At 35.9% G+C, this 27,296-nt stretch overlaps 1 protein-coding gene across 6 annotated transcripts in view; it reads right to left on the bottom strand.

Moving 5' to 3' along the window:
- Positions 1-273: 273 nt before the first annotated feature.
- Positions 274-27,296, bottom strand: part of LARP4 (La ribonucleoprotein 4) — a 69,335-nt gene continuing 42,312 nt past the window's right edge. For all 6 annotated transcript variants that reach the window (XM_012174304.4, XM_004006358.6, XM_012174305.5 and 3 more), the window contains 8 exons: positions 17,475-17,687; positions 17,163-17,296; positions 12,817-13,026; positions 12,149-12,197; positions 9,024-9,185; positions 6,046-6,170; positions 5,760-5,928; positions 274-4,706 (listed from right to left, as the gene is read on the bottom strand). In XM_012174304.4, coding sequence (XP_012029694.1) covers positions 4,368-4,706; positions 5,760-5,928; positions 6,046-6,170; positions 9,024-9,185; positions 12,149-12,197; positions 12,817-13,026; positions 17,163-17,296; positions 17,475-17,687 — 1,401 coding nt within the window. In that variant the 3' untranslated portion in view covers positions 274-4,367. The remainder of the gene's footprint in view (positions 4,707-5,759; positions 5,929-6,045; positions 6,171-9,023; positions 9,186-12,148; positions 12,198-12,816; positions 13,027-17,162; positions 17,297-17,474; positions 17,688-27,296) is intronic.

The raw sequence follows: 27,296 nt of genomic DNA on the forward strand, positions 1-27,296 counted from the left end.
ATATATTGCCTTATGATTTTTCTCCCCTTCAGTAACTTCTGACACTAAAAGAATAAAACCCCAGAATCACAGAGCTGAATCTTCTAGCTTTTTACTCTCTCACTTTGCAGATGAAGTATCACACAATATACTTCAATCCCCACCCCCCCACACAAAGAAACCAACAGCTGAAATCAGAATAGAACTACAGAGTGGGCAACATAAAAAGTAATCAGAAAGTACATACAAGCAGTCATTTAGATATAAGCCACCTGGAGAAAAGGAAACCAGTCCTGCTTTTTAATAATTTTATTTTTTCTACTTTTGTGTTACTTTAATTTCCGATAGCACCTTGGCAATGTTGAAAACAAAAATACAAATACAAGGATGTACTCATTTTAACATAATATGTATGAGCATGTGCACATGTTGAGGGGCGTTGGGGGGCAGTGTGGACAACAAGAACAAACCTAAGCAATGAACAAGAGAAGCCAGGTACCTGGTTCTGACTCCCAAGCCCAAACATTTACGAGATATCACTCAAAGGACACCTGAATCAGGCAAAAACCAAAAAAAACAAAACCCAATAATGATACAGATTCTTTCTTATACTAATCAGTATTTTGTGCTGCATAACTGAAAATAAAACCATTTTATACACAGCCTTATTGATATCTCACTTGTACTTTTAGGAACCGTCTACTCAACAATTTGCAGCTTTTAAAAATAAAACTGAAACTATTTAACAATCAGGTGGATTTTAAAAGAAAATACACTCTTAACTTGAAAACAAATTCTCTTTCAACTTCTTAAAATGTTCTCATTTAATGAGGACTGAAATGTCTACGTTTCTTCTTGAAATCTCAGACTAGTTAAATTAGCATACACCAAAAAGCCCTAGGTTTAAATTAATGGCCACCAATTGTAAAGAAATGTAAAAAGTTATGAAAGAACGCCATAAATTGTAGTTAAGAATTTATAAAAATCCCTCAAAAGGAACATACTTTTGCATTTTACCTTTTCCGTAAAACCAAAAACAGTACTTTAAAAATATGGTTAATATACATGGCCAATATATATATTAGAAACTTAACCCCAGTACTGTTTAACGGTGTCAAAGTAAAAAACCAGTGGACATCTAAGCCAAAAGATTACATATTAATGTCACAACTAATAAAACTTTAGAAAGTGTTCAGTGACTTTTAAATACTATTTTCTGCTCCAGCAGATGCTAATACTCCATCATGAAGCCTTCTCCAAAGCCATCCTGGTTATTTAAAAAAGAAAAAGGAATGTAAAACAATATTCAAGCTACCTTAATTTTTAGGAATCCAAAATAAATAAATCTGCATGTCATTTCATCACATGCAAATTGAACACATATGATGATAACAATAAAACCATATCACTGAAAGATCTTATCTTCTTCTAAAATCCAGTTGAAAAAAATTTAGATGGACCATTCCTTTAAATGCCAGTGTATTTGCAAAAATGAAATTACTCAGATTAAAGACAGGCCTAGATAACATGAAAATCTTAATTATCTGGATAGAAACTGGAGGCAGATTTTGCCATCTCTATATAGCTTCTCTATGAAGTGCAAGGTGATGACCTTGTATAACTCTTCTCCTCATACCTTAAGAACTATATATAGCAGAAGATCACTGTACCACACACTCAATTATCATTTGTATCTACTTTTACCCTTCAACAACCCAAGGAAGTGTTAAGTCATAAGAATGAAGAGAAACTCTAGACATTTAAATTCTGCCTTCTAAAGAACCAAATAAATAGTTAAACTACAATGAACGCCCAACCTTCATCAGTTTACAGAGTAACGCTGGACAAAAAAACCATCAGTTTCACACAACTCACAGGCATCATTTAGATACAGACCTTAATCTGATGTAATAAAATAAATGCTAAATACATACTGTGAATATATATATTATATATATATACACACACACACATACACACACACATTATTCTTCCCTATACATCCCATCAAAATGGAAACTATTAGCTGTAATGAGGCAAATTAAGTTAAAACACTGTATTTAATAAGAAATTTTTAAATGGTCATGTTTTTAAATTTCTACTTTCAATAACATTCTTGGAAAAAGCAAGAACGCACTTGCTTTCTTTTGTCTTGTGTATCAATTAAAAACATTTAGTTTTTAGAAGTTAGGTAGACTAACAGTAAGACACACAAGGATACAAATAATAAAGGCCTATTTCTGTGACACATTGTAAAAAAAAAGCTTCATCTAAGTGCAATAATTAAGTTTATAATCCTTACCAAGTGATTTTTATAAAATGTTTATTCTCTTAAATCCAATGCATTCACAGAGTGTTAACACTTTAAATGCTTATCATTCCACCAGCTGCAGCATTATCTAAGTAAACCAAAATAAGCACTTTTATCATAGATGTAGTCAATGATTATTAATACTTTTTTTTTCTTTAAAGGACCTAAACTTCCCCCAAGTTTCAACACAGGTAGTTTTATTGTATGTTTCATTTAGTAGAAAATAGTGTGTAGAAATGAATAGCTTCGAACTGCTTAAATATATTATATCATGTTATCAATCCACCAAATCAAAAGCAATTGCCAAGCTGAATAATAAGTTACAAAGAAGTGATAACTCTGGATTGTACAGAAATGTGCAGTGTTTTCAAAGCTCTGAACAATTACCTACTAATACAAATCTCCAAAGCTTAACTTAGAGTTGGAAGATGAGCTTCACAGTAATGTAATTTTAACCTCCATTTACATTCATTTTAATATATCACTAAGATGTTTATTCTATGTCACAATGGTGCTTTCCAGTGTTCACAATTTACAGTTTCAGTTTGTACAAATGTAATTCACTAACATAAGGGATAGTTATTACTATCACAAACTATCCCTAAAGAGAAAACACAGAACTCTGAAAATAGTATGACTTAAAACAGATTAATGCAACATGGTTTTTGATTTTTTAGCCATTTTCTAAACACCAGCATGTAGACTTGCCTATTTCATATAAGAGTTACAACTTTATTCACTGAGAAATTATGTTAATTTTAATTATCTAACTCATTAACTCAAAAATTTTGTGACTTGCTGGCTCTGTTTCTGTGAATTCCAAACTTGTCTTTTTTTTTCTTTTTTTTTTGAGAAAGAGAAAGAAAGCAGGTGATAAATACAATGTAAACAGAAAAAAGTTGTCCCAAAATTAAGCCTTTAGAAAGAAACTTCTTTTAATGTCTACACTATTTAACACTTTAAGAGTTGGCTACACGCTTCATCTTTAACACTAACAAATAAATTATTGTAGGGTCAGTCTGCCCTACCATTCTGGGATCTAAGTTCTAAATACATGACCAGAAGAGCAAAATACTTCAATGTTCAAGTCAGAAATTTAGAACGGTTATGATTTGACTAGACTCATCAAGGCAGTTAGAAACATACAATTCTGTAGTTGGTTGGTTATTTTTTGCTTTGGGGGGTGGGTAGTCAAAGAACGGAGAGTAACAAATGAAGTTAACAAAAGAAAACTGTTTCCTATTTTAGGGGGCTGGGGAGAATCACAGGGCTGCTTAAACCTCTGAACTCCATTTGACCCACCCACTCAGATCTACCACAAAATTGCAGTTTTTTGAATAACCCCCATTCTTTCTTTGAATTTCAAACTGATTGGTAGTCATATCTCTAAGCACAATCAGAGTTTAACAGCTTGTTGAATGAAATATTAGTAAGGTTGAAAAGACAGACTAAATTTCAAACTGGAAAAAAAATCTACTCAAGTATTACATTCAGTTTTCAAATCATTTACTAACATGACAACAGATTTGGCTTCAGTCGCACTTGCACACACTCACACCACAACAGGCACCCCAGCCACTGATCTGTTTTGCAACACAAGGCCGTATAGGCAGAAATGGCATTCTCCAAGCCAAACTTTAAATAGATTAAAAAAATTAATTTCTAATTTTACAGAAATGCTTCTTCAAAAAATATTTTCTCTCACTCCCTCGTCTCCTACTGAAGGATGTGTAATATGTTTTTTTCCCAAGCTAAATCTGAACCCTCAAAATTGATTCCAGGCAGAAGATCTCTGCAAATTAAAATCAAAAACAAAAATAGAAAAATTATATTTTATATATGTATACATATATATATATATTTATACTGATTGGAATCCTCCAGCATTTTAAAATCACTTTAGAGATGAATTTTGGGATTCTACTGCTCACAACTCCAAAATCCGTAATGATTTAAGGATGTACTTTCTCTTGCTTCCTTCCTGGCCACCCCCTCCCCTCCAAAACAGTTCAGTATAGCCACGGCTCAAGTTTAATGGGAAGAGAGAGAAGGTTTTGAATAGTTTTTGTTTTGTTTTTTACTTTGGTGATCTGGGTGGCACATATTGCTCTTTGCCATTACGTCGAGTCACTCCCTGAGGTATAGACCTATGGCCAAACTGGCGTCTCTGTTCCCTGATTTTTCCAGCTGCTCCCCTGGGAATGGCATTGCCTCGGAAGCCAGAGTAATCCTTACTAGCCCTTGCTTCTGGCTTCTCGTGTTGTTTCTCAAAGGACTTTTCAGGAGCTCCATTCTCTTCATTTTTGGTGGGAGATACTGCATTGGAGCGCAGTTCTCTCAGTGGCTGTGCAAGAGCTGGAGCTGGCTCTTTAGGGGGCTTCTGGCACACTTCAGCATAACTGAGCTTTCGAGGTTCCTTTGAAGTAGAGAAACAAAAACGTTTATGGTACATATACTCTAAGTGATAAAGTTCAAAAAGAATAGTGTCAACCACAAGAAATTAGTAAGGAAAGGGCAATAGGCAATCTCATACAAATTGCTATTAAAGTGTATTGGTACAATTTTAAAAATTTTATAATTAAAAAGTCCTAGCAATTTACGTATGATACCCTAATTTCACTTGAGATATGTATTTGAAGGATGTACAAGTCAGCACTGTTTATAGTGATGCTAAAAACTGGAAACCTAAGTGTCTAACAAGGAAAACAGATTAAATTAATAATGATGATGAAGTACAATGGTTCCATTCTCTCTTCCCTGGCTAAGAATCCTGAGAGAGACCACAAAAATCTCAGCAGAGCATCTATAAACCAATAATGATAGTGTCTTTTAACTACCTCATCTGAAAAGGAGATGCTGTGAGAATGGGCCAAAGCATGCAAAAAGACTATAGCCCTGGTTCTAGCATAAAGAATGCATCTAAAAACTGGCAGCTGCTATTCTATTATTACTTTTCTTATTAAATGACAAGGTAAAATGTTCTTAACCTAGAGAAAAGAAAGAGCTGTACCAAAAATGGACAGTTATATAAATAAATGAAAGACTTATGGCTAAATTCTGTGGGTTCTTACCTCCCTCTCTGCATTTCTATATTTTTCAAATTTATAAAAATGATTGTGGAAACTTAATAAAGATGGCAGTGGCCCCTCAAGGGTTTCATAGATTTGTTAAGCATTATACAGAAAGAATTTCAAGAGGCTCAAAGCCAAAAAAGACACAGTTACCAAGAAAAGTAAGCTTCACTTAACCATAATGATTGGAAATAATGACAGTAATTTCTTTACTCCCTCAACAAGGGTAAAATTTCCCTTTTCTTCAGACTGACTTTAAACTTTTTTGACGCAGGCAGCCAGCCCCAGTTTGGGCCATTTCCAAATGACTCTGCTCTAGCAGAGTTCTATGAAAAATAAAACTTCTCATTATTTAACCTATTGTTTTATTCTCACATAAACTAAATTTATCAAGTTACCTGCAGGGCCACAGCTACAGCCGCACTTATGTTACTATTACACGGTGAAGCAGTATTTGTTCTCGATGGCTTTGCAGTACTCGGGGAACAAACTGGTACTGTTGGCTGGCTGGGAACATCCTTCTGAACAGTGGAATCCTCTACTAGATCCTTTTCAGGCTGAGTTGTGCTACCGAAGAAAGAACTTGACATTAGGCTTAGAATATAACGTAAAGAAACAGCTGAGCAAATGACCAGATGCAAAAGTAATCTTAATGTGAAAGATCATCCACATTGAAACATGTACCTTAATACAGAAAGCTCAGCTGTACATGGGGGACTGGGGCTCATACTGAGTTGCTGGGCAGAGGTGCAGTCTGTCTGTCCATCTTCTGCAGGCACTGGGCAGCTAACTCTGAACTCTTCGTTATCCTTAAAAGTGGAAACATATTTCAAAATTGAATTTATATAGATACTTCTCCAAAGACGATAAACACAGCCAATAAGAACATGCATGAAAAGCCTGACATAATTATCCAATAGGGAAATGCAAATCAAAACTACAATGAGAAACCGCTTCACACTCACTTCCAATAGCTATAATCAGTATGTTACTGGTGGTATGCAGATATTGGGATTCTCAAACACTGAGGATGGAAATGTAAAATATGCAGCCGCTCTGTTAAAACAGTCTGGCAACTTCTCACAAAGTTACATATGGAGCTACCACACGACGCAGCAATTCTATTCAGTTAAAAATCCAAGAGAAAACATATGTCTATATAAAAACTTTAATACAAATGTTCACAGTACTATTATTTATAATAGCCAAAAAGTGAACAAGCTGGTGAGTGGATGAACAAAATGTGGCATATATCTATCCAATGGAATATCACCGCACAATGAAAGGAATGAAGTACTGATACACACTAAAGCAAGGAACGGTCCGTGAGGACATTATGCTAAGTGAAATAAGTCAGTCACAAAAAGACAAATATTGTTTGATTCCACATATATGAGGTACCTAGAATAGTCAAATTCATAGACACAAAGCAGAATGGTGGTTGCCAGGGGCTAAGGGAAGAGCGGAATGGGAGCGACACATTTATCATGGTTAAGTTGATAAATTTTACATATATTTTACTACAAGTATAAAAAAAGAAAAACAAGAAAGACCCCTAAGAAATTAAAATCGACTGACAAAATAAAATTTCAATAAATTTTTAGGGGTATGGGATTAAAATTTTTAAAAATTTCACAACAGCTTTTAAAGGTAACATTCAGAAAAACTTTGCAGAAAATATAGACAAGCAAAAGACAAAAATTAGAAAAGCCAAACAAGAAAATCAGAGATCTGACATACAAGGTCCATATCAAATTGAGTGTTTATCTCACATTTGTGGGTTAGAATTACAAGAAGTACACTTTATTGTCATTCTTTAAAAATGTATCTGTGTATCACTGGAATTAGATTTTCTGAGCAGAGCAGTCATGGAGCAGTTTCTGATGAGATGTCTCCAACACACCCTTGAAATGAGATGTGTGCATGTCTAACTCTTTGTGATCTTGTGGACTGTAGCCCACCAGGCCCCTCTGTCCATGGGATTCTTCAGGCAAGAATACTGGAGCAGGTTGCCATTTCCTTCTCCAGGGGATCTTCCTGACCCAGGGATCAAACCCAAGTCTCTTGTGTCTCCTGCACTGGCAGGCAGGTTCTTTCCACTAGCACCACCAGGGAACCAACACCTCTACGTATCATACCTCACCAAATTTGAGAAGCCATCAACTGTAAAACATACTGATTAGTTTATATACTACTAAGAAAAAACACTGCCACTAAAACTACAATAGATTTTAACTGTAAGACAGCATGATTTTCAAAGGTGAAAATGTTTGGGGAAAAAAAATCTATCTTAGAATCAGTGAGTCAGAGTGTTGCTCAGCTGTGTTTGACTCTTTGCAACCCCATGGACTATAGCCCACCAGGCTCCTCTGTCCATGGAATTCTCCAGACAAGATATTGGAAGTGGGTTGCCATTTCCTTCTCCAGGGATTGAACGTGGGTCTCCTGCAATGCAGGCAGATTCTTTACCATTTAAACAACTACAAAATAACAGAATTACATAATTTAAAAAAAGACTCTTAAAAATTATGAGGGAAAACAATTTCTAATAAAGAATTCTACAGAAAAAAGCTACCGGTGAAGTGTGAGAACTGAAAAACATTTTTAGAATGCAAGATCTCAAAAAATTTATACTAAAAACCTCATAAAGGAAGCCTAGGAAGATCTGACTGGCCATAAAATGGGAAAGTCAAACAAGAGTAAGAAGAAGGGATCTAGATGGTGAAGTCCCAGGAACACAGCTGTGCAAAGTATAAGAAGGGAGACATAATAACAGTATCCTATGAGGCTCAGTTATGGAAAAAAAAAAAAAAAGATGCAATATTGAGATACGACTCATAAACGATGGCATGACCTACTTTACCCGGCAGTGTCTTTTTTTCTTTCTTAGTGATACCAAAATAACGGGCCATCCTTTAACTGATGGCATCACAGATATGATGAAATACAATATACTGGGAGGATAAAGTGCATCGGTTTAAGAGAGTTAAACCCTTAGCTTCTAGGGTGTAAAGTTAATAAACAACATCTAAAACTGAATAGTCAGGAAGTAGTAGTATAACATGTTAAATTAGAAATATAAGGATAAATGTGATAGAAAGCTAGAGTTGAAAGTGGATTCAAGAGACACTATTTTTCTTTATAAGCCCAGATATACTATGTACATACACTCTTAAAAATAAAATTGAGTTAGAAACAAAAGGTAGAAAATGAGAAAAATTTGTGGGGCATGAAGATTTAGCATATAGAGGGCTACACTCAAAAATATTGTAGGATGGGTTATCCCAAGCTTTTGACATCAACTCTCCATTTATTTGAAAGACTGAGTTTACCAAAGTAGTTTAGAATTCACTGGCATTATTAGTTAATTGGAAACGACACAAGTTGAAACAACACTTTCCATTCAGCTTGCATTAATTAGTTCTACCAAGCTGGGTTGACTGATACAAAGACATGCAAATATGAAGAAACATTTTATTGACCTTGCGTAGCTTTAACACAAATCTTTGCCTATGACTCAATTATGCTAAAAACCTCATGAATTAAAAACTCTGGCAGAAGTAAGCACTGAGTGCAAATAAAATTCTAATTCTAACAATAACACTGAAAACAAAGGCAAAAATTGGTCCCGTAAGATATAGATCGATGTTTCAGTGTTTTACCTTTTCTTTGCAGACACCCTTAACAACATCAGACATCCTGCTCTCCAAAACAAGTTCACCTGGGGTTCTTGATGAACTTCCAGGTAAAGGAGGAAAATTTGAGGCTAGCAAGTCAAACTTTGGTGTGGGAACCTTTGCTTCAGCTGTTGAAGGATGGGGTCTCTAAAAGACACAAGTCAAAAAACAGGTTACATGTCTATTACATTCCTTAACCCTGTACCACAGAAGCTGAAAGCTGTAGAAAACAAAATTGCACCCTAATGAACAGAACTCTTCCTGTATAAATTCTTGGATTCTCATCTCAGTTGAACTCTCATTAGTAATTTATCGGTCCAGTTTATCCTTAGTCAGCTTCTTCTCTTGGTTCCTTTGCAAACTTTGCCACTTTCCTTAAACCTTCTAATCAATCTCCACTATTCTTCGCTTTCTAAATTTGCTACACCCTCTCCCGTAACAACAACAACAAAAAACCCTACACTATCTAGATTTGCCAGCATCTTTCCTCCTTCCATAGTCTCAAGAGAAAACAATATCCTTCCTTAAGAATCTTATCTCTCTTTCATCTATCCCACTCTATATTCTCAGACAAACCTCTCACATACTATGTTTTCTCCTCTACTCCCTCACCTCTGTATTTACCACATCACTGAAACTGCTGTGACAAGTCACCAATACCTTACACAACACAAAACCTGAGGTTTCCCCCACTGACCTCACTACAGCAAACATTCTTTCCTACGGGAGCTCATTCTTCTTTAGCTTCTGATACTTTCTCTTCATTCTCAGGTCTGACAAGCATGTGTTCGTCTTTCCCTGTCAGCTTCTTTGGAAGGTTTTTGAATTCTGTATGATTACTGCTCTTACTGCCTTTACAAACTCTCCCTGTGTGATATCCATTATCCACGGCTTCAACTACTACCTACGTGCAAACAACTCTAAAAACAATCATTTTCACTTTTTGGAAAATTTTTGGTTGCACAACTCTGAAAATTTATCAAAAATCACTATGTTGTACACTTTTAAATATTTTCAGAGCAGATCTTTGCCCGAAACCCAGAAATCCACTTGCCTACTAGCCATCTCCACTTGGATTTCTCTTGGATACTTCAAACAAAATGAAATAATTCATTTTTCAACCCCAAAGCTACCATGATCCTCACGGTTCCATTCTTGCTGTTTTAAAAATCAGTCTACACAGAGTCCCCTGCATGATCTTATCCATTCTTATAACTGTAATTACTGCCAGCAACCCTATAAATTCTAAATCTCACACTAAGGTCTCCTCACTGCACGATGGCACCCCCACCCTGCCTTTTTTACAGAAAAGCATGTTTGCCTACTTTGCTTTCAATCCTCGATCCAGATGTTTTCAACATTGAACAGACCTCAAACCTAACTGTCCTCTCAGTTGATCAGGGCCTCTTGAAGATTCACATGACCTGCTATAATGATATCCTAAAAAACCTGCCTTACAATCTCAAGGCTGACTATGGTATAGAAAGTTGTAAATGCAAACAACCACACTTTTCAAAGGGTTCACAGTTTGCCCCAAGAACTATTCTTTGGGTTAAAATGCAATTATTTTTCCTTGAAAAGTTGGTCACTTTTCACTGCTCAAACATGTGGTATCTGTATATTTTTAGGTATATTACGCAAACACTATATAGTACACTATTATATATGTATATTAATTTACTATTTATGCATGTAAAGCATTATATTCCACACATATATAAATGTAAATTCTAGTGTTTTCTTGAAACCTCCATGCTTTCCTACACTAGCATCCTGTATCATGCATCGAACCTGGACTGGCAATACGTTTCACATATAATAATATACATGTTTCAATGCCATTCTCCCAAATTATCCCACCCTCGCCCTCTCCCACAGAGTCCAAAAGACCATTCTATACATCTGTGTCTCTTTGCTGTCTCACATACAGGGTTACCATTACCATCTTTCTAAATTCCATATATATGCATTAGTACACTGTATCGGTGTTTTTCTTTCTGGCTTACTATACTCTGTATAATAGGCTCCGGTTTCATCCACCTCATTAGAACTGATTCAAATGTATTCTTTTTTAATGGTTGAGTAATATTCCATTGTGTATATGCAGCACAGCTTTCTTATCCATTCGTCTGCCGATGGACATCTAGGTTGCTTTCATGTCCTAGCTATTATAAACAGTGCTGCGATGAACACTGGGGTACACATGTCTCTTTCAATTCTGATTTCCTCGGTGTGTATGCCCAGCTTCTTACACTATTTTTATTCCTCAACTCCAGTTAGGAGATGGCAAACGTTCACCATGAACAAACCTCAAAAAATAAAAATATGAATAATTTGAAGCTGGCTAAGTGAGGATTCAAAAACCTGCCTAGAACTATAAAGAATTTTTTTTAATCTTAAGTGGGAAATATAAAAATCAGCAGTAGGTAGAGAATTGCCCCTAAGTAAGTAGTGTAATAATTTCCAACATCACCCAACAGAGCTTTAAAAGTGAACCACATACTATATTAGATTTGCAAAAAATTATATACTTTGTAAAGCTATGGACAAATAGGAACTTTCTTCACTGAGTGAAAATTGACACAAACCCTATAAAAGCCATCACGCAGTAAATTACTGAACTGTGACTCAGAAATCTTACCTCCAGGGATTCTCCTTCAGACACTATAGCATAGACAGGAAGTGATGGTTATACGAGGTTATCACTGCACTGTTTGTAACAGCATTGTAAGATTAAAACATTGAAATTCCTTAAATCTCCATTAATAAAGCAATAATTAAACTTTACATGGAATATTTTCATGGATTTTATTTTAAACCATGTGACTAGGTTAGGCATTCAAACATTTTTTTTTTTAAGTGAGCAATACAGGTCAAATCTCTAACTACATGTGTGCTCTAAGGGTGACGGGTGGTGGTGATGGTGGATATTTCAGGGTCAAAAATAGGCTATAATTATCTTTGCTGAATATTATAACCAATAAAACAAAATCGAGGAAAGACATACCAGAATTCAAGGCCGTACTAAATCACACAAGAAAAACAAAGAAACAAACAAACCCTGAACACATGTAATTAAAAGTTAAAAAAAAACAACAACAACAACTTACTGGGATCCTTTCATCTTCCCGACGTCTTCGACCTCTGAAGAGAGTTCTCCTTTTAACAATGATAAAAGGGGGTGAGGGGTGGGGGAGGAAGGAGAACTCATTAAGTTTCTTCAAATGTGTATGTTCTATCAAAGATGGGTGAATTTTTACTTCCTAAATCTCCTTTATTATTAAAGGATATATATTCTTCTGAAGGGATCCTAAACTGATCTACAGAAAATGTCACCTACCACCACCACCACCGCTAAGTAAACTGGTCCTATTTTCATTATCAGTGCTCCCTCCACATCAGGAGCATATCAGGATTCAGTTTTTTTGTTTAGGTAGGGTAGACAATAAATATATAACCCAATTCCCACAGTTCACATGTTGCCAGAAATTAAAACTATGATGGCTTAAGATACTAATCTTTCCTTAGTGAACTGTAAAGAACTTCAGAATAACTTTTATAAACCTCTGACCCAGAGTTATATTCTTTATAGGGATTCTAAATTTCTTAATTATGAAAAACTAGTAACCCATATTATGTGAACAAAAAAAATTTTAGCATAACTATATATGAAAAATTAAATTTTAAAAATCACTAGATCATGGACTTCTAATATTCATATTATGATTAAAGAATTTTCATATACATTATTTCCATATTTATTACCATATTTCCTTACCTGCCCCTGCCATAGTCCCCATTCTGTTCCATCTGCAAAGTGGGAGTTTCTTTTGGAAGGTAGCTTTGTTCCTGATGCCCTGTTACTGCAGGATTATGTCGTTCAGTTGCAAAGTTCCTTGAACCAGATCTGGTCAATGGTCCATCCCCCAACGACACAGTGCCCTCTGTTGAATGTTCTGAACCACCTGACCTAAAATGAGGCTTCACACTGTAAGAAACATAAGGCCATATACATGAAAGAATAAATTAAGACAGAAAAATCCTTCCTCTTAATGGCAGAAATTCTTAATAGGCCAAGTTAAAAACTGCCTTCTGCTGTATTCTGATTTTCCATAAACTAGGTTGGACACAGAAGCATTATATTGTAAAAACGTAAACCCTTTAATGTCTCAGATATATTATTTTTAAAAGGCAAAGAATTTTTTCATTAAAAAAGCTGTCTGGAGCGATCTGGAAATGATCCAAAGTTCTTCAAGATTAAGCTACTTCCACCTCAAAATTCAGGATATACCTAGGATTTCAGCTAACTTCTTTAGCACAAGATACAGTTTTGACATATCTAAATCAGCCAGACTAGAAGCTTATTGAATCTATGCCATATATTCTCAATAGGGCAATAAAACCCCCAAAGAGAGTAAGAACTAGAATAAACAGACATACAATAATCTCTAGCATTAAACTATCATATGAGGGAATTGGAGGAAGAGTCTAAAAAGGCTCTTCAGGGGACTGAAAGTATTATCCTCCAATTAAAAATAAAATTAGAAAAAAAAAATCCACCTTCCAATGCAGGGGACAGGGGTTCAATCCCTGGTTGGGGAACTAAGATGCTATAAGCTATGGGACAACTAAGCCTGCAAGCCATTACAACTATTTAGCCCACGTGCTCCAGAGCCTGCAGGCCACATGTGCCACAACTAGAGAAAGCTTGGGGCCGCAAGAAAGACCCACTACAGTCAAAATTAAACTAAATGAATAAAGTTTATTTTTTAAAAAGTGAGAATATTTCAAGTAAGCTCAAGTAACTGAGGATCTTGGCTCTACAGCAGATTAAAAAAGGAAGTACTAGATTTTCATTTAGCCCCTTCCCTGCAGTTTATACATTCCATTTTTTTAGTCTATTTTCATAGTTATTCAGCTACCCTACTAACTCTTTAGAAAATGTAACAAATAAAGGTACTACTACTAAAACAAGCATAAATACCAGGCTATAAATTTTAGCTAAGTCTCACATATGATACTTTTCCAGAAAATTACTTATATGATACAAAATAGATTCTGAATAGCAATGAAATTCAGTGTCAACTAACACAAACTAATTTTCAAAACATTTATATTATCCAACAGATCTGAAAATGACCTCAGGAGGTACATATGCTGTTTATGTATCTGTTCAGAAACTATCACCAAAATCTTCTCACTGTATCAAGACACCCAATAAGACAAGTTACTAGGTTTAAAAAGCCCCCAGATCTCATAATCTTTCCCTTCACAGAGAGGGACTTACAATCGAAGTCCAGGCAAAGGAAGAAAGGATGATAAAAGAAATGTGATAAAAGACGAGAAGGAATGTGACAGAAAGATAAAGTATTAAAGGAAGAAAATTGCCCAGATTTCTGAAAGTTAGTCCTATGATCATCACTGGGCTGTTACAAGGTTAGTATTATAAACTGCTGCTTGACCAATGACTTATATAAAAATAAAGGCTTGGCAGTAGTCACTTCTTAGAAGTAAGATGGAAATCAAGATTTGGGTTTGTAGTCAACAGGCTCTAGTTCATCTCCAACATCTACATTTTTATAAGGAAGTATCTGTGTATTATTTCTGTGACTAAAAATTAGTAACTATCTACGTTGGTCAAATATATGGATAAAACTATACACAAATAGACTTGAGTAACAAGGAAAATCATACTAAATCTGTATCTCCAAAACCACACATACATCTCCTTGTAAGCAAGAATGACTTGACTGTCATTCTTGGGTTTCTTATTGCAAATTTACCTCTTCTGCCAAGAAAGCAAAGCAGATAAAAACATCAAGTGACAATAAAGGAATACCATAAACCCACATAACGTATTTTTAAGGTAAACATCTGCAAACACTTTTTGTTGTTACTGAAAACTGTTTTTAGTCTATCATATAACCAAGATGTCTATTTCATTTAACTGCTTAAAGCAAAATTCACCCCTTCAAAGAAAAGTGAAATCAACAGATACATATTTCTACAAAGTAACTTTCTAATCATAAGAAATCTATCTCCTCATAAGGGAAGTATAAACTGTCATTTGTATTAATGGAATTATTTTCAAGAAAAAAAAAAACTTTACTAGCTATAGTAGAAGAAAAAGAAATATACTAATCTCAGGTTTGCTAATTAATAAAAAGCCATGTAACCCTAGTAAGATAACAATCCCCCTCAACTTTCAGTTTCTTCATCTGTAAAATGAATAAAACGACACTATAACAAAGGTCTTTCCAGACTTAAACATCACTATCTCTATGTGTATATGGTAATTAATTTTTTATTAACAGGATGGAGGTTAGAGGACAGTGTGTGTTTTAAGGCTCATTGAACTTCTACATATATGTCCTAGCAATTACCTGAATTTTGTTCTTATTACTGTATCAAACTAACAGTCATTTATAAGAGCACAAATAATCTTTTGTTTATAATGAATCCTTCATTCTTACAATATGAAGAGTTCTCATTTGAAACTTCATAGAACAATTCACCCAGGGATCGAACCCAGGTCTCCTGCATTGTAGAGACACTTTACCGTCTGAGCCACCAGGGAAGTCTTTATGAATGTGTATATACAGTAAAAATTTCCAAACATTTAAAAGTGACCTTCAGGGAATTCTCTGGTGGTCTCAGTGGTTAGGACTTGGCACTATCAGTGCTATGGGCCCAAGTTCAATACCTGATTGGGGAACTAAGATTCTACAAGCTTCCTAGTGTGAACAACAACAAAGATCTTCCAATGTTTAAACCAAACGTGTCAGTTAAAATTGAGTACAAAATCTATTAGACAGTGGTATATATGAATGCTTCTAGAATCTACTGAGTTTTTTTTTTTTTTTCCAATACTGGAAGGCTTGTTTCTTCAGTGAAGCATGTTTCAGAAAAACCTTATAAAAAAGAATTAAGTTCCTAAAAGCTATTTTGGAAAAACATACCCCACATGTGGTCTCCTTGCCAAAAAGAACCAAGTAAGAGAATTCTCATTCTGGCAAGAAAAAAAAAATTACTGAACAGAAATAACTGAACACAAAAAACAACATAGGAGGCTCACAAGGCAGAGAAATAATACATGTGAACTACTAAATAAATCTAAACAACTAAATAAATCTGAGCCCCTTCTCCTTTGGTTACTTACACTCCAGCAAAACTCATATTATATACCAAATTACTGAGATTACCAGTTGATAATCTCAACTGAGATTCTGGAGTTCTTAACAATTTATTCAGAATACTATGGTTTAGGTGTAGGCTTTGGAATCAAACTGCCTGGACTCAAATCTTGGCTCTGCAAGCTACTGGCTACATGCTTTTGGACATGATATATAACATTTTTATTTCTCAAATTTCTTCTTTTAAATAGACACAATACTGTATCTACAGGGTTATGAAAATTAATAGTGATATAACAAACCAAGGCCTTAAAACAGAACTTTAGACATGACTCAGTAATGAACGGGCTTCCATGGTGGCTCAGACAGTAAAGAATCCACCCACAATGTAGAAGAGCTGGGTTCGATCCCTGGGTTGGGACGATCCCCTGGAGGAGGGCATGGCAACCCACTCCAGTATTCTTGCCTGGAGAATCCCCATGGACAGAGGAGCCTGACGGGCTACAGTCCTTGGGGTTGCAAGGAGTTGGACATGACTGAGTGACTCAGCACAGCATAGTTTGTGGAAATCAAGTCAATCCTTAAAAACGATAAATAACTCACTCTCCCAAGTTTTATTACTCAAACCCGTTAACATTTCTACCATCAAAAAACTCATTCTACAAAACATTATTTAACACATTAAATGGTACCTAGAAACCAGATTTTATATTGTTACCACAAAATTTTTTCTGTTCTCGTTTTTATTAAAAGAAAAAAAAAAAAGTCAATATATACTGGTGTATAATCTCAGTCCCAAATTCTTTTCATATGCATTATCAACTCTGAGGTAAAAGTGTGTTGATTAATTGTTAACATACACTTTTTTTGGGGGGGGGGGGTGTGGGACCTTTTTATTATGTTAGAAAATAAGCATTGCTATTAACATACTGACTGTAAGAACTACCAGAAATTGTGTACAATAAATTCCAGCTATCATATTTTACCTTACCGATTTTTTTGGAATGGTCGACCCATATTTACAGCGGCAGCGGCAGCAGCAGCGGCAGCGGCGGCGGCAGCATTTGTTTTATAAGATCCTGGTGAATTAAAGCCATTCACAAAACTACCATTGGGAAAGGGAGCCTAAAAGAAAATTTTAATGTTTAAATTGATTTGGGGTATTAAATATACTTATCACCATTTAAAGCCTATAAAGTAACCACCATCAATACAAAACAAAATAAAACAAGAACTCTAACTCTGATTTCTTCAAATTTCAGCTTCAGTGAAAAACCATATATTCTCTAAGGATCTCACTTACCAGTGGTGTTTCAAAGTAAGGTGCGGGATTTGGAGACCAAGACTGAGGCACAATACTATAGACAGAGTACTGTTGGTGAGGATTATATACAGGCTGCATAAAGACCGGTGAGGCATACTGTGCTTGAGTTTGAATGGGCTGACTATACATACTAGAATCCATTAATCGATAACCATTCTTAGCAAAAAATGTATTGATGGCTTTTATCCTTGCCTAAAAGCAAGAAGAACACAAAGAATATATAATCACAAAGGATTAAGTGTATACTTTCACAAATATATTTAATTTTAAACATTTTACTTTTAAAAACTTTTACACAGAAAATACAATTAATACAATAAACAAAGTAAAATCATAAAAGTCAAAATATTAAAAATAACGGCAACTTATCAAAACAAGGGGAAAAAAAGGCAAGTGGCTCTTATGTGGAAAGATTTTAGACCTTGCTCACAGAGAAATGCAATTAGAATGGAATTAATATTTCCCACTTATAAAATTGGCAAAAGCCTAAAAATCTAACAACATACTCTACTGAAAAAGCTGTGGCAAAACACATACTCTGATACACTGATGATGGGCATTCAAAACAGTTCAACCCTTAAAAAGGGAAATAAATAAAAGTAACCTCGTGACTCCAGAGCCTTTTGACAGAAAATGCATAAGAGCCTGGAAGATTGTCCCATTAGAAAGCAAGGAACATTGAAAACTACCCTAACAAAAGGACTCAAAGAGGCTACACTTCATCAGTAAGGACAATAAATACACCAAATATGTTTAAATATTCAAAAACCAAAAATAGCTGAACGGTTGTTTTTGAAGGTCATTTTGAAGGGGCTTCCCTGGTGGTGCAGACAGTAAAGAATCTGCCTGCAATGCAGGAGACTCAGGTTCAATTCCTGGGTTGGGAAGATTCTCTGGAGAAGGAAATGGCAACCCACTCTAGTATTCTTGCCTGGGAAATCCCATGGACAGAGGAGCCTGGCAGGCTACAGTCCATGGGGTTGCAATAGAGTTTGACAGGACTTAGTGACTAAATAACAAGGGAACCAACACATTATTTTGAAAATTGGTAATAAAAGCTAGAACCAGGCATTTATCATACATCATATATATAACCTATTACTAAGGGTAATGAATATGAGGGAAAGTATTTTGACTAACAAATGGAAAAAATATAGAACAGAAATAGCAACAGATAGCAACCCTTAATGAATTAATGTATCTAGTCAACGATCAGCAACAGCTAGTACACCAGAGACACAATGACACTATGTGTTTTTGTTCTCTCTGCTGCTCCAAAATCAAGTCCAATTCTGATTAAGCCTCTAGATCTAGCTACTAATTTGCATGAAATAGAGAGGACAAAGACTGTGTTAAAACTATGCTTAAGAATATAACTAGCCAACTAAAAAGTGGGCTGAGAACCTGAATATACATTTCTTTAAAGATACACAAATGGACAATAAGCACTTGAAAAGATGCTCAACATCACTAATTCCTGAAGGAACAGAAACTGAAACCACAAAGCAATTCCACGTCACATCCACTGACAAGAAACAGAAAACAGTGAAGTGCTGGAGAGGATACAGAGAAACTGGAACCCTGTGCACTGCTGGCAGGAGTATAAAATGGTACAGCTACTGTGGGGGGCCCTCAAAAAGTTGAAAGTAGAATTACCATATGATCCAGCAATTCCACTTTTGGGTATATATACACAAGAACTCAAAGCAGAGTCTTGAAGAGGTATTTGTACACCCATGATTCATAACAGCATTACTCACACGAGCTAAAACATGGAAGCAAACCCAAGTGTCTATCAACAGACGAATGGATAAGCAAATTCTGTTATATAAATACACTGCAATATGTATCAACCTTAGAAAGGAGGAAAATTTTCAATATGCTACATGGATGGACCTTGAAGACACAATATTAAGTGAAATAAGCCAATCACAAGGAGACATACTATATGATTTATTTATATGAGGTAAGTAATCAAATATAGGCTGAGGGGGTTGTCAGGGGCTGGAGGAGGGGAAAATGGGGAGTTATTAACAGGCAGAAAGTTTCAATTTTACAAGAAGAAAAGAGTTATGAATGGATGGTGGTGATGGCTGTACAACAAAGACAATGTGTTTACTATTACTGAACTATTAAATGAAATGAGAATAGTTAAGACGGTAAATTTTATATGTATTTTAACGCTCTATGTATATACACACACACACACACACACACACAGAGCTAACTTCCTTGGTTACACAGTGGTAAAGAATCTGCCTGCTAAAGCAGAGTACACAGGTTGGATTCCTGGTCTGGGAAGATTCCACATGCCATGGAGCAATTAGAAGCCTGTGTGCCACAGCTTCTGAGCTGGCATGCAGTCAACTACTGCAGCCTGTGGGCCTAGAGCCTGTGCTCCCCAATAAGAGAAGCCACAGCAATCAGAACCTCATGCACCACAATGAAAAGTAGCCCCCGCTCACTGCAGCTAGAGAAAGCCCACTTGCAGCAACAAAGACCCAGTACAACCAAAAGTAATAGATTAATTTTAAAAACAGAAAGTTTGAGTGTGTGTGTATATATATACACATACACACACACAAATAATAAATTTTAATTTATATTATTATGGACACTGCCTGCAGCTTGTGGGATATTAGTTCCCCAACCAGGGATTGAACCCGTGCCCCCTGCAATGGAAGCATGAAGTTCCAACCACTAAACCATCAAGGCATTTCCTACCTGAGGCTTTTTTGTTTGCTTTTTCGGTCATGCTGTATGGCATGTGGGACCTCAGTTCACCAACCAGGGATCAAACCTGTGCCCTCCAGTGGAAGCATAAAGTCTTAACCACTGGACCACCAGGAAGTCCCATCACCACATTTATCAAAGATAGAAAACAGATTTAAAAGGACAGTCCACTAAAAATGATGTAACCAAGGAACAAAGATGTGTAAGAACAAGTAACTAGATAATCAAGTTGCAGTACAGGCATACTATACTTTTATTGCACTTTGCTTTATTGTGCTTCCCAAATATTATGGTTTTGTTTCTGTTTTGTACTATGTTTGCAAACTAAGGGTTTATGTCAGGCCTGCACTGAGCAAGTCAATTGGTACAATTTTCCCATCAGCATTTGCTCACATTGTTAAGAGTTGATTCATAATATTATATTAGCTTCAAGTATATAAAATAAAGGTCCAGTTTTTTAAAAATATTTATTTTTGGTTGCACTGGGTCTTCACTGCTACAAGTGGGCTTTCTCTAATTGTGGTGAGTGTCTCTGCATGACATTTTGGTAATTCTTCCAGTATTTCTCATTTTGTCATTATTGTTAAACTTGTTATGGTGATCTGTGATCCTTGATGTTACTATTCTAACTGTTTTGGGATACCACAAACCACACTAATATCAGGCGACAAACTAAATCAATAAATATGTGTGTGTTCTGGCTACGCTACCAATGGAGTTTTCCTGTTCTCAATCTCTCCCTGGATCACCCTACTCCCTGAGATACAACAATATTGAAACTAGGTCAGTTAATAATCCTAAACTAGCCTCTAAATATTCAAGTGAAAGGAAGAGTCACAGCTCTCTTACTTTAAATAAAAAACTAGAAATGGTTTTTAAATTATTTATTTGGTTGTTCCTGGTTTTACTTGTGGCATGCAAACTCTTAGTTGTGGCATGTGGAATCTAGTTTCCTGATCAGGAATAGAACCTGGGCCCCTGCACTGGGAGCATGACGTCTTAGCCACTGGACCTCCAGGGAAGTCCCTCGGAACAAGTTTAGTGAGGAAGGCATGCTGAAAGCCAAGAAAGGCCGAAAGCTAGGCTTCTTGTGCCAAACAATTAAGTCAAGTTGTGCATGCAAAGAAAGTCCTTGAAATAAAAGAGTTCACACAAATGATAAGAAAGCCAAACAGCCTAATTGCTGATGTGGAAAAGTTTCAGTGATCTGGATAGATGATCAAACCAGTCACAACATTCCCTCAAGCAAAAGCCAAATCCAGAGCAAGACCCTAATTCCCTTCAATTCTGTGAAAGCTGAGAGAGATGTAGAAGCTACAAAAGAAAGTTTGAAGACAGCAGAGACTGGTTCATGAGGTTAATGAAAGAAGCTATCTCTATAACATCGAAGTGCGAGGTGAAGGATCAAGGGCTGATGTAGAAGCCGCACCAAGTTATCCAGAATATCTAGCTAAAATAAGTAATAAACTTTCAAATACCTTAGGACTTTCACAGCTAGAGAAGATAAGCCAACGCCTGGCTTCAAGATTCCAAAGCTTAGAAGGACAGGCTGACTCTTGGTAGGGGCCGGTGCAGTCAGTGACTAAACCTGAAGCCAATGCACATTAACCATTCCAAAAACCCTTTGACCCTTCAGAATTATGTAAACCCACTATGGCGAAGAAGAACTAAAGAGCCTCTTGATTAAAGTGAAAACGCTGGCTTAAAACTCAACATTCAGAAAACTAAGATCATGGCATCCAATCCCATCACTTCACGGGAAATAGATGGGCAAACAGTGGAAACAGTGACAGACTTTATTTTTTGGGGCTCCAAAATCACTGCAGATGGTGACTGCAGCCATGAAATTAAAAGATGCTTGCTGCTCCTTGGAAGAAAAGCTATGACCAACCTAGACAGCATATTTAAAAACAGAGACACATTTAAAAGCAGAGCTTGGGATTAACGTATACACATTTACACATATATACAGATTAACATATACACCTTAGCCAACAAAGGCCTGTCTAGTCAAAGCTATGGTTTTTCCAGTAGTCATGTATGGATGTGAGAATTGGGGCTATAAAGAAAGCTAAGCACAGAAGAATTGATGCTTTTGAACTGTGGTGTTGGAGAAGACTCTTGAGAGTTCCTTGGACAGCAAGGAGATCCAACCAGTCCATCCTTAAGGAAATCAGTCCTGAATACTCACTGGAAGGACTGATGCTGAAGCTGAAACTCCAATACTATGGCCACCTAATGCAAAGAAATGATTCATTTGAAAAGACCCTGATGCTGGGAAAGATTGGAGGTGGGAGGAGAAGGGGATGACAGAAGATGAGATGGTTGGATAGCATCACTGACGTGATGGACATGAGTTTGAAGAGGCGCCAGGAGTTGGTGATGGATAGGGAAGCCTGGTGTGCTGCAGTCCATCAGGTCACAAAGAGGTGGACACAACTGAGTGACTGAACCAAACTATGCCTATGTTCTATCAATGAAACAACAAAGCTTAGAAGATAGCACAACTGTTAACAACATGGTTTACTAAATATTTTAGGCTTACTGCTGAGATCTCCTGCTCAGTAAGATTCCTTCCAAAATATTACTACCCACTGATAATGCAACTGGTCACCCAAGAGCTCTAAGGAAGATATATGACAGAGTTTATGTTGTTTTCATGCCTGCTAACACAACATCCATTCTGTAGCCCATGGATCAAGGGGAAATTTTGGCTTTCAAGACTTAATTATATAAGTTTTACTATACATTTCATAAGGTTATAGAGTAGTTGCCAGATATAATGATTTCTTTGATGGAGATGGGCAAAATCAACTAAAAATGTTCTAGAAAGGATTCACCATTCTAGATGCCATTAAGATTATTCATCAAAAGAAGGCAAAATACCAACATGAACAGGAGTTTAGAATAAGTTAATTCCAACTTTCATGGATAACTGAGCAGTTCAAGACTCAAGTTTACTGGAAGAAGTTAACTGTGGATGTGGTGGAAACAGCAAGAGAACTAGAATTAGAAATAGAGCTGAAGATGGAACTGGATTGCTCCAATTTCATGATAAAACTTGAACAAATAAGGAGCTGCTTCTCATGGATGAAGAAAGAAAGTGGTTTCTTGAGATGGAATCTACTTCTGATGAAGATGGTGGAAGACTGTTGAAACAATAAGAAAGGATTTAAATATTATATAAACTTAGTTGTTAAAGTGGTGGCAAAGCTTGAGAAGACTGACTCCAATTTTAAAAGTTCTAGAGACTTCCCTGTTGGTCCAGTGGTTAGGAATCCACCTGCCAGTTGCCGGGGACACAGGTTCAGTCTTCGGTCTGGGAAGATGCCACATGCGCGGGGCAACTAAGCCCATGTGCAACAACCACTGAGCCTGTGCTCTACAGCCTGCGTGCCCCAACTGCTGGAGCCCCCACATGCTGGATTCTGTGTTCTGAACAAAAGAAGCCACTGTAATGAGAAGACTAAGTACTGCAACTAGAGAGTAGCCCCCGTTCACGACAGTGAAAGCCTACATGCAGCAACTAAGACCCAGTGCAGCCAAAAATAAAAATAAATAAATTTTTAAGAAATAAATAGAAAAGGCTAAATTATAAAAACCCTTGTTAGAAAACATAGGGTTAACATTTCATGATCTTGGATTTGGCGATGATTTTTGATGTATGGCACCAAAAGCACATACAATAAAAAAAATTAATTGAACTTCATAAAAATTAAAAACTTTTGTGTCTCAAAGGACACTTCAAGAGAGTCAAAAGGTAAACTACAAAATGGGAAAAAATACTTGCAGATCATATATCTAACAAGAGGTTAATATTCAGAATATACAGAGATCTGGTACAAATCAACAACAAAAAAAATAACCCAATATAAAACATGGTCAGGGACCTCCCTGGTGGTCTACTGGTTAAGAATCTGCCTCCCAGTGCAGGAGATGCAGCTTCCATCCCTGACTGGAAAGCTAAGATCCTACACGCTGCCAGGCAACTAAGCCTGCACACCACAACTACTGAGCCCTCACACCACAGCTAAAGAGAAGTCCACGTAGTGCCACAAAGATTGCACGTGCTGCAATCAAGACCCAAAACAGTCATAAATTTAAAAATAGTTTTAAAAAATAAAATTAAAAATGGTCAAAGGACCTAAATACACATTTCTTCAAAAATGACATAAAAATGTCAAAGAAGTCCATGAAAAGATGCCCAATATCTTGTGTCACTAGGAAAATGAAACCCAAAACCATAATAAGATTCCACTTTTACCCATTGGCTTTATCAAAAAAGCAAAAATAAGTGTTGGCAAGGATGTAGAAAAATTTGAATCCTCCTCTATTGCTGGTGGGAATGTAAAAGGATACAGTTTCTTTGGAAAACACTTATGCACTCCTCAATATGTTAAACATATAATTATCATGTTACCCAGTAATTCCCAGTACATACATTGTGCAGCACTGTTTACAATAATCCAAAGATGGAAGCAACCCAAGCATCTTTCAATAGATAATGGATACAAGAAATGTGGTATTTATACAGTGGAATATTATTCATCAAATAAAAAGTAATGAAGTTCTATACCTATGGCTGATTCATGTTGTTGTATGGCAGAAACCAACACAGTATTGTAAAGCAATTATCCTTCAATCAATAATAAATTTTTTGAAAAAAAAAAAAACTTAAAAAAAGAGAAATGGATTATAAAACACACATACACAAAAAGTAATGAAGTTCTGATATATGCTCCATATAGATGAAGCTTGAAAACATTATCCTAAGTGAAATAAGCCAGACACAAAAGAAAAAATATCACATAACTCCATTTGTATGTGGCATCTAAAATAGGTAAACTCAGAAATACAGAGACTAGAAGGGAAGTTACCCGCAGCTGGGAAGAATGGGAAGTTATTGTTTCATGGGTATAGCATTTTTATTTGGGAGGCTGGGATATTTGGGAACTTTGTTTCAGAGTTTTTATTCTGAAAAATACCAGTAACGATTGTACAGCGATGTGAATGTACTAAAGGCCACTGAGCTGTACACTTAAAAAGGGCAGATTGCATGTCTGCATATTTTACCACAATAATTAAAAAAAAATTAAGAAAGCATACATTGCAAATTATCTGTAAACAGAGCAACAACTTAATGTTTTTCCATGGAGATAAATGATTAAATCATGTTACATGCAAACAATATTGTATGTATAACAGAAACAATGGTGAATGAAAAGATCGTGAAGATCTACTATGAGAAAACAACAGAAGTGTATACACTGTACATTTCCACTCCCATAAAGATAGACACAAAGAAGATTTCTAAATGCATGCAGAAAAAATTACTCTCTCATATTACCTACAGGGAAAATGACTGGAGGAATCTGAGAGAGGGAGATTTAATTAATTAATTTACTATGAATCACCTGACCTTCTTACCACATACAGGTATTACTTTCACAGTTAAAAATTCTGAAACAGTAAATATATAACAGAAATATATATAGAAGTAAACATATATACTATATACATATATTCTATAATATATACAATTTATATGAAAACCAAATAAAACTTAATTCTCAGTCATAAAAACTCAATTAAAACAGGAAGTACTGCCTCTTAATGAAATTATCCACAGCACAGGAGGGCAAGCATTGTTCACCGAATCCCTTTGTCCTCCAAGATCACTGCTTTTGAACCAGGGAACTTCAGAAATGAAAAGCATGCACACTTCAAAGAAACAAACCAAAACCTTAGGGGTAAACGACATGCCCAGATCAAAGGATGGATGGCTGAAAATAGCATCAAGGCCTGGAACATACAATTTCTTGCTCCTGCATGTGTCTTTCTGGGTGTAAGGTCATCGGGTTTTAATGAATGATATAAAAATTAATGTGAGTCTCTGCAAGAACACTGCTTTGTTGTTGTTGTTCCGTCACTCAGTCATGTCTGACTCTTTGCAACCCCATGGACTATGTGATGGATAATCAAAAGAACCACAGATGAAAACCAAAATGGCAGAAAAAGCAGAAAACCATTTATAGTGAAAGAAAGGAAGGAACAAAGGAACAAATTTACCACTAAACCTGGGATCTCAGCCAAAGCAATAAGCTATAAGATACAGGAGGTATACGGAATAATCAAAATAGTGATTATTTATTGGTAAGATCTATCAAGCAAGTAATCCAAAAGGCCCGACAAACTAATAGATCTAAGGAGTTCAGCAAGGCTGCTACAAATGAAAACATTTTTGGAAAAAATCACTAAGTTACCAAGGAGAGGGAAAAAAGCAGTAAAAATTACTGCTGAAATAAGAAATAAAACAGACTTGAATAGAGAAAATATATCATAATAAAGTTACCACAATAATGAATAATTCAGGGTAAAACTGCCAAATATCCCCAATATAATCAAATAATTAAATGTAATCCCATTAATTCCAATAAGGTTTTTGTTACTATTGGTTGTTTGTTACCATTAGACAAACATTCTAAAATTCACATGGAAAAGTAATACTCAAGATAATTCTAAAAAAGCACAAGGAGGAAGACTTTGTACAAGGAGAAAAAGATATTAGAAATCTATGGTAATTAGAACAACTAGAGATATATAGGATAGATACAACATTACACACAACTTGTGGAAGGACAGAGCACTTAGTAAGTGCAAACACAACTGCCTTTCTATAAATGAAGGGAAAATGAAATTAGACCCCTGTCTTATACTATATATGAAGTTAATTTCAGATGTATCAAAGACCTAAATCTGACATATAAAACTTTGAAGTTGTTAGAAGACCTCCGGGAATATCCTAATAGCCTCAAGCAGGGAAAGGAAATAAGGAGAAGAGTATTACAGGTAGAGGAACTAGAATGATAACTGGCAGATACCTTCATTCGTAATATGAGAAGTAATACCACCATGGAAAGTAATAATACAGTAGTAGTGAGATTTAAATATGTCATGTTCTTAGAACAGTAAGTGAGATGCAACCTCTTAATAAATGTAAGCTTTTCTCACTCTGGTTCTTTCACTTACTAGTTATGTGGAACTGGGTATGTGACTCTAGTGCCTCAC

The sequence above is a fragment of the Ovis aries genome, chromosome 3 (genome assembly GCF_016772045.2).
Source record: "Ovis aries strain OAR_USU_Benz2616 breed Rambouillet chromosome 3, ARS-UI_Ramb_v3.0, whole genome shotgun sequence".
In the NCBI taxonomy this organism is placed as follows: Eukaryota; Metazoa; Chordata; class Mammalia; order Artiodactyla; family Bovidae; genus Ovis; species Ovis aries.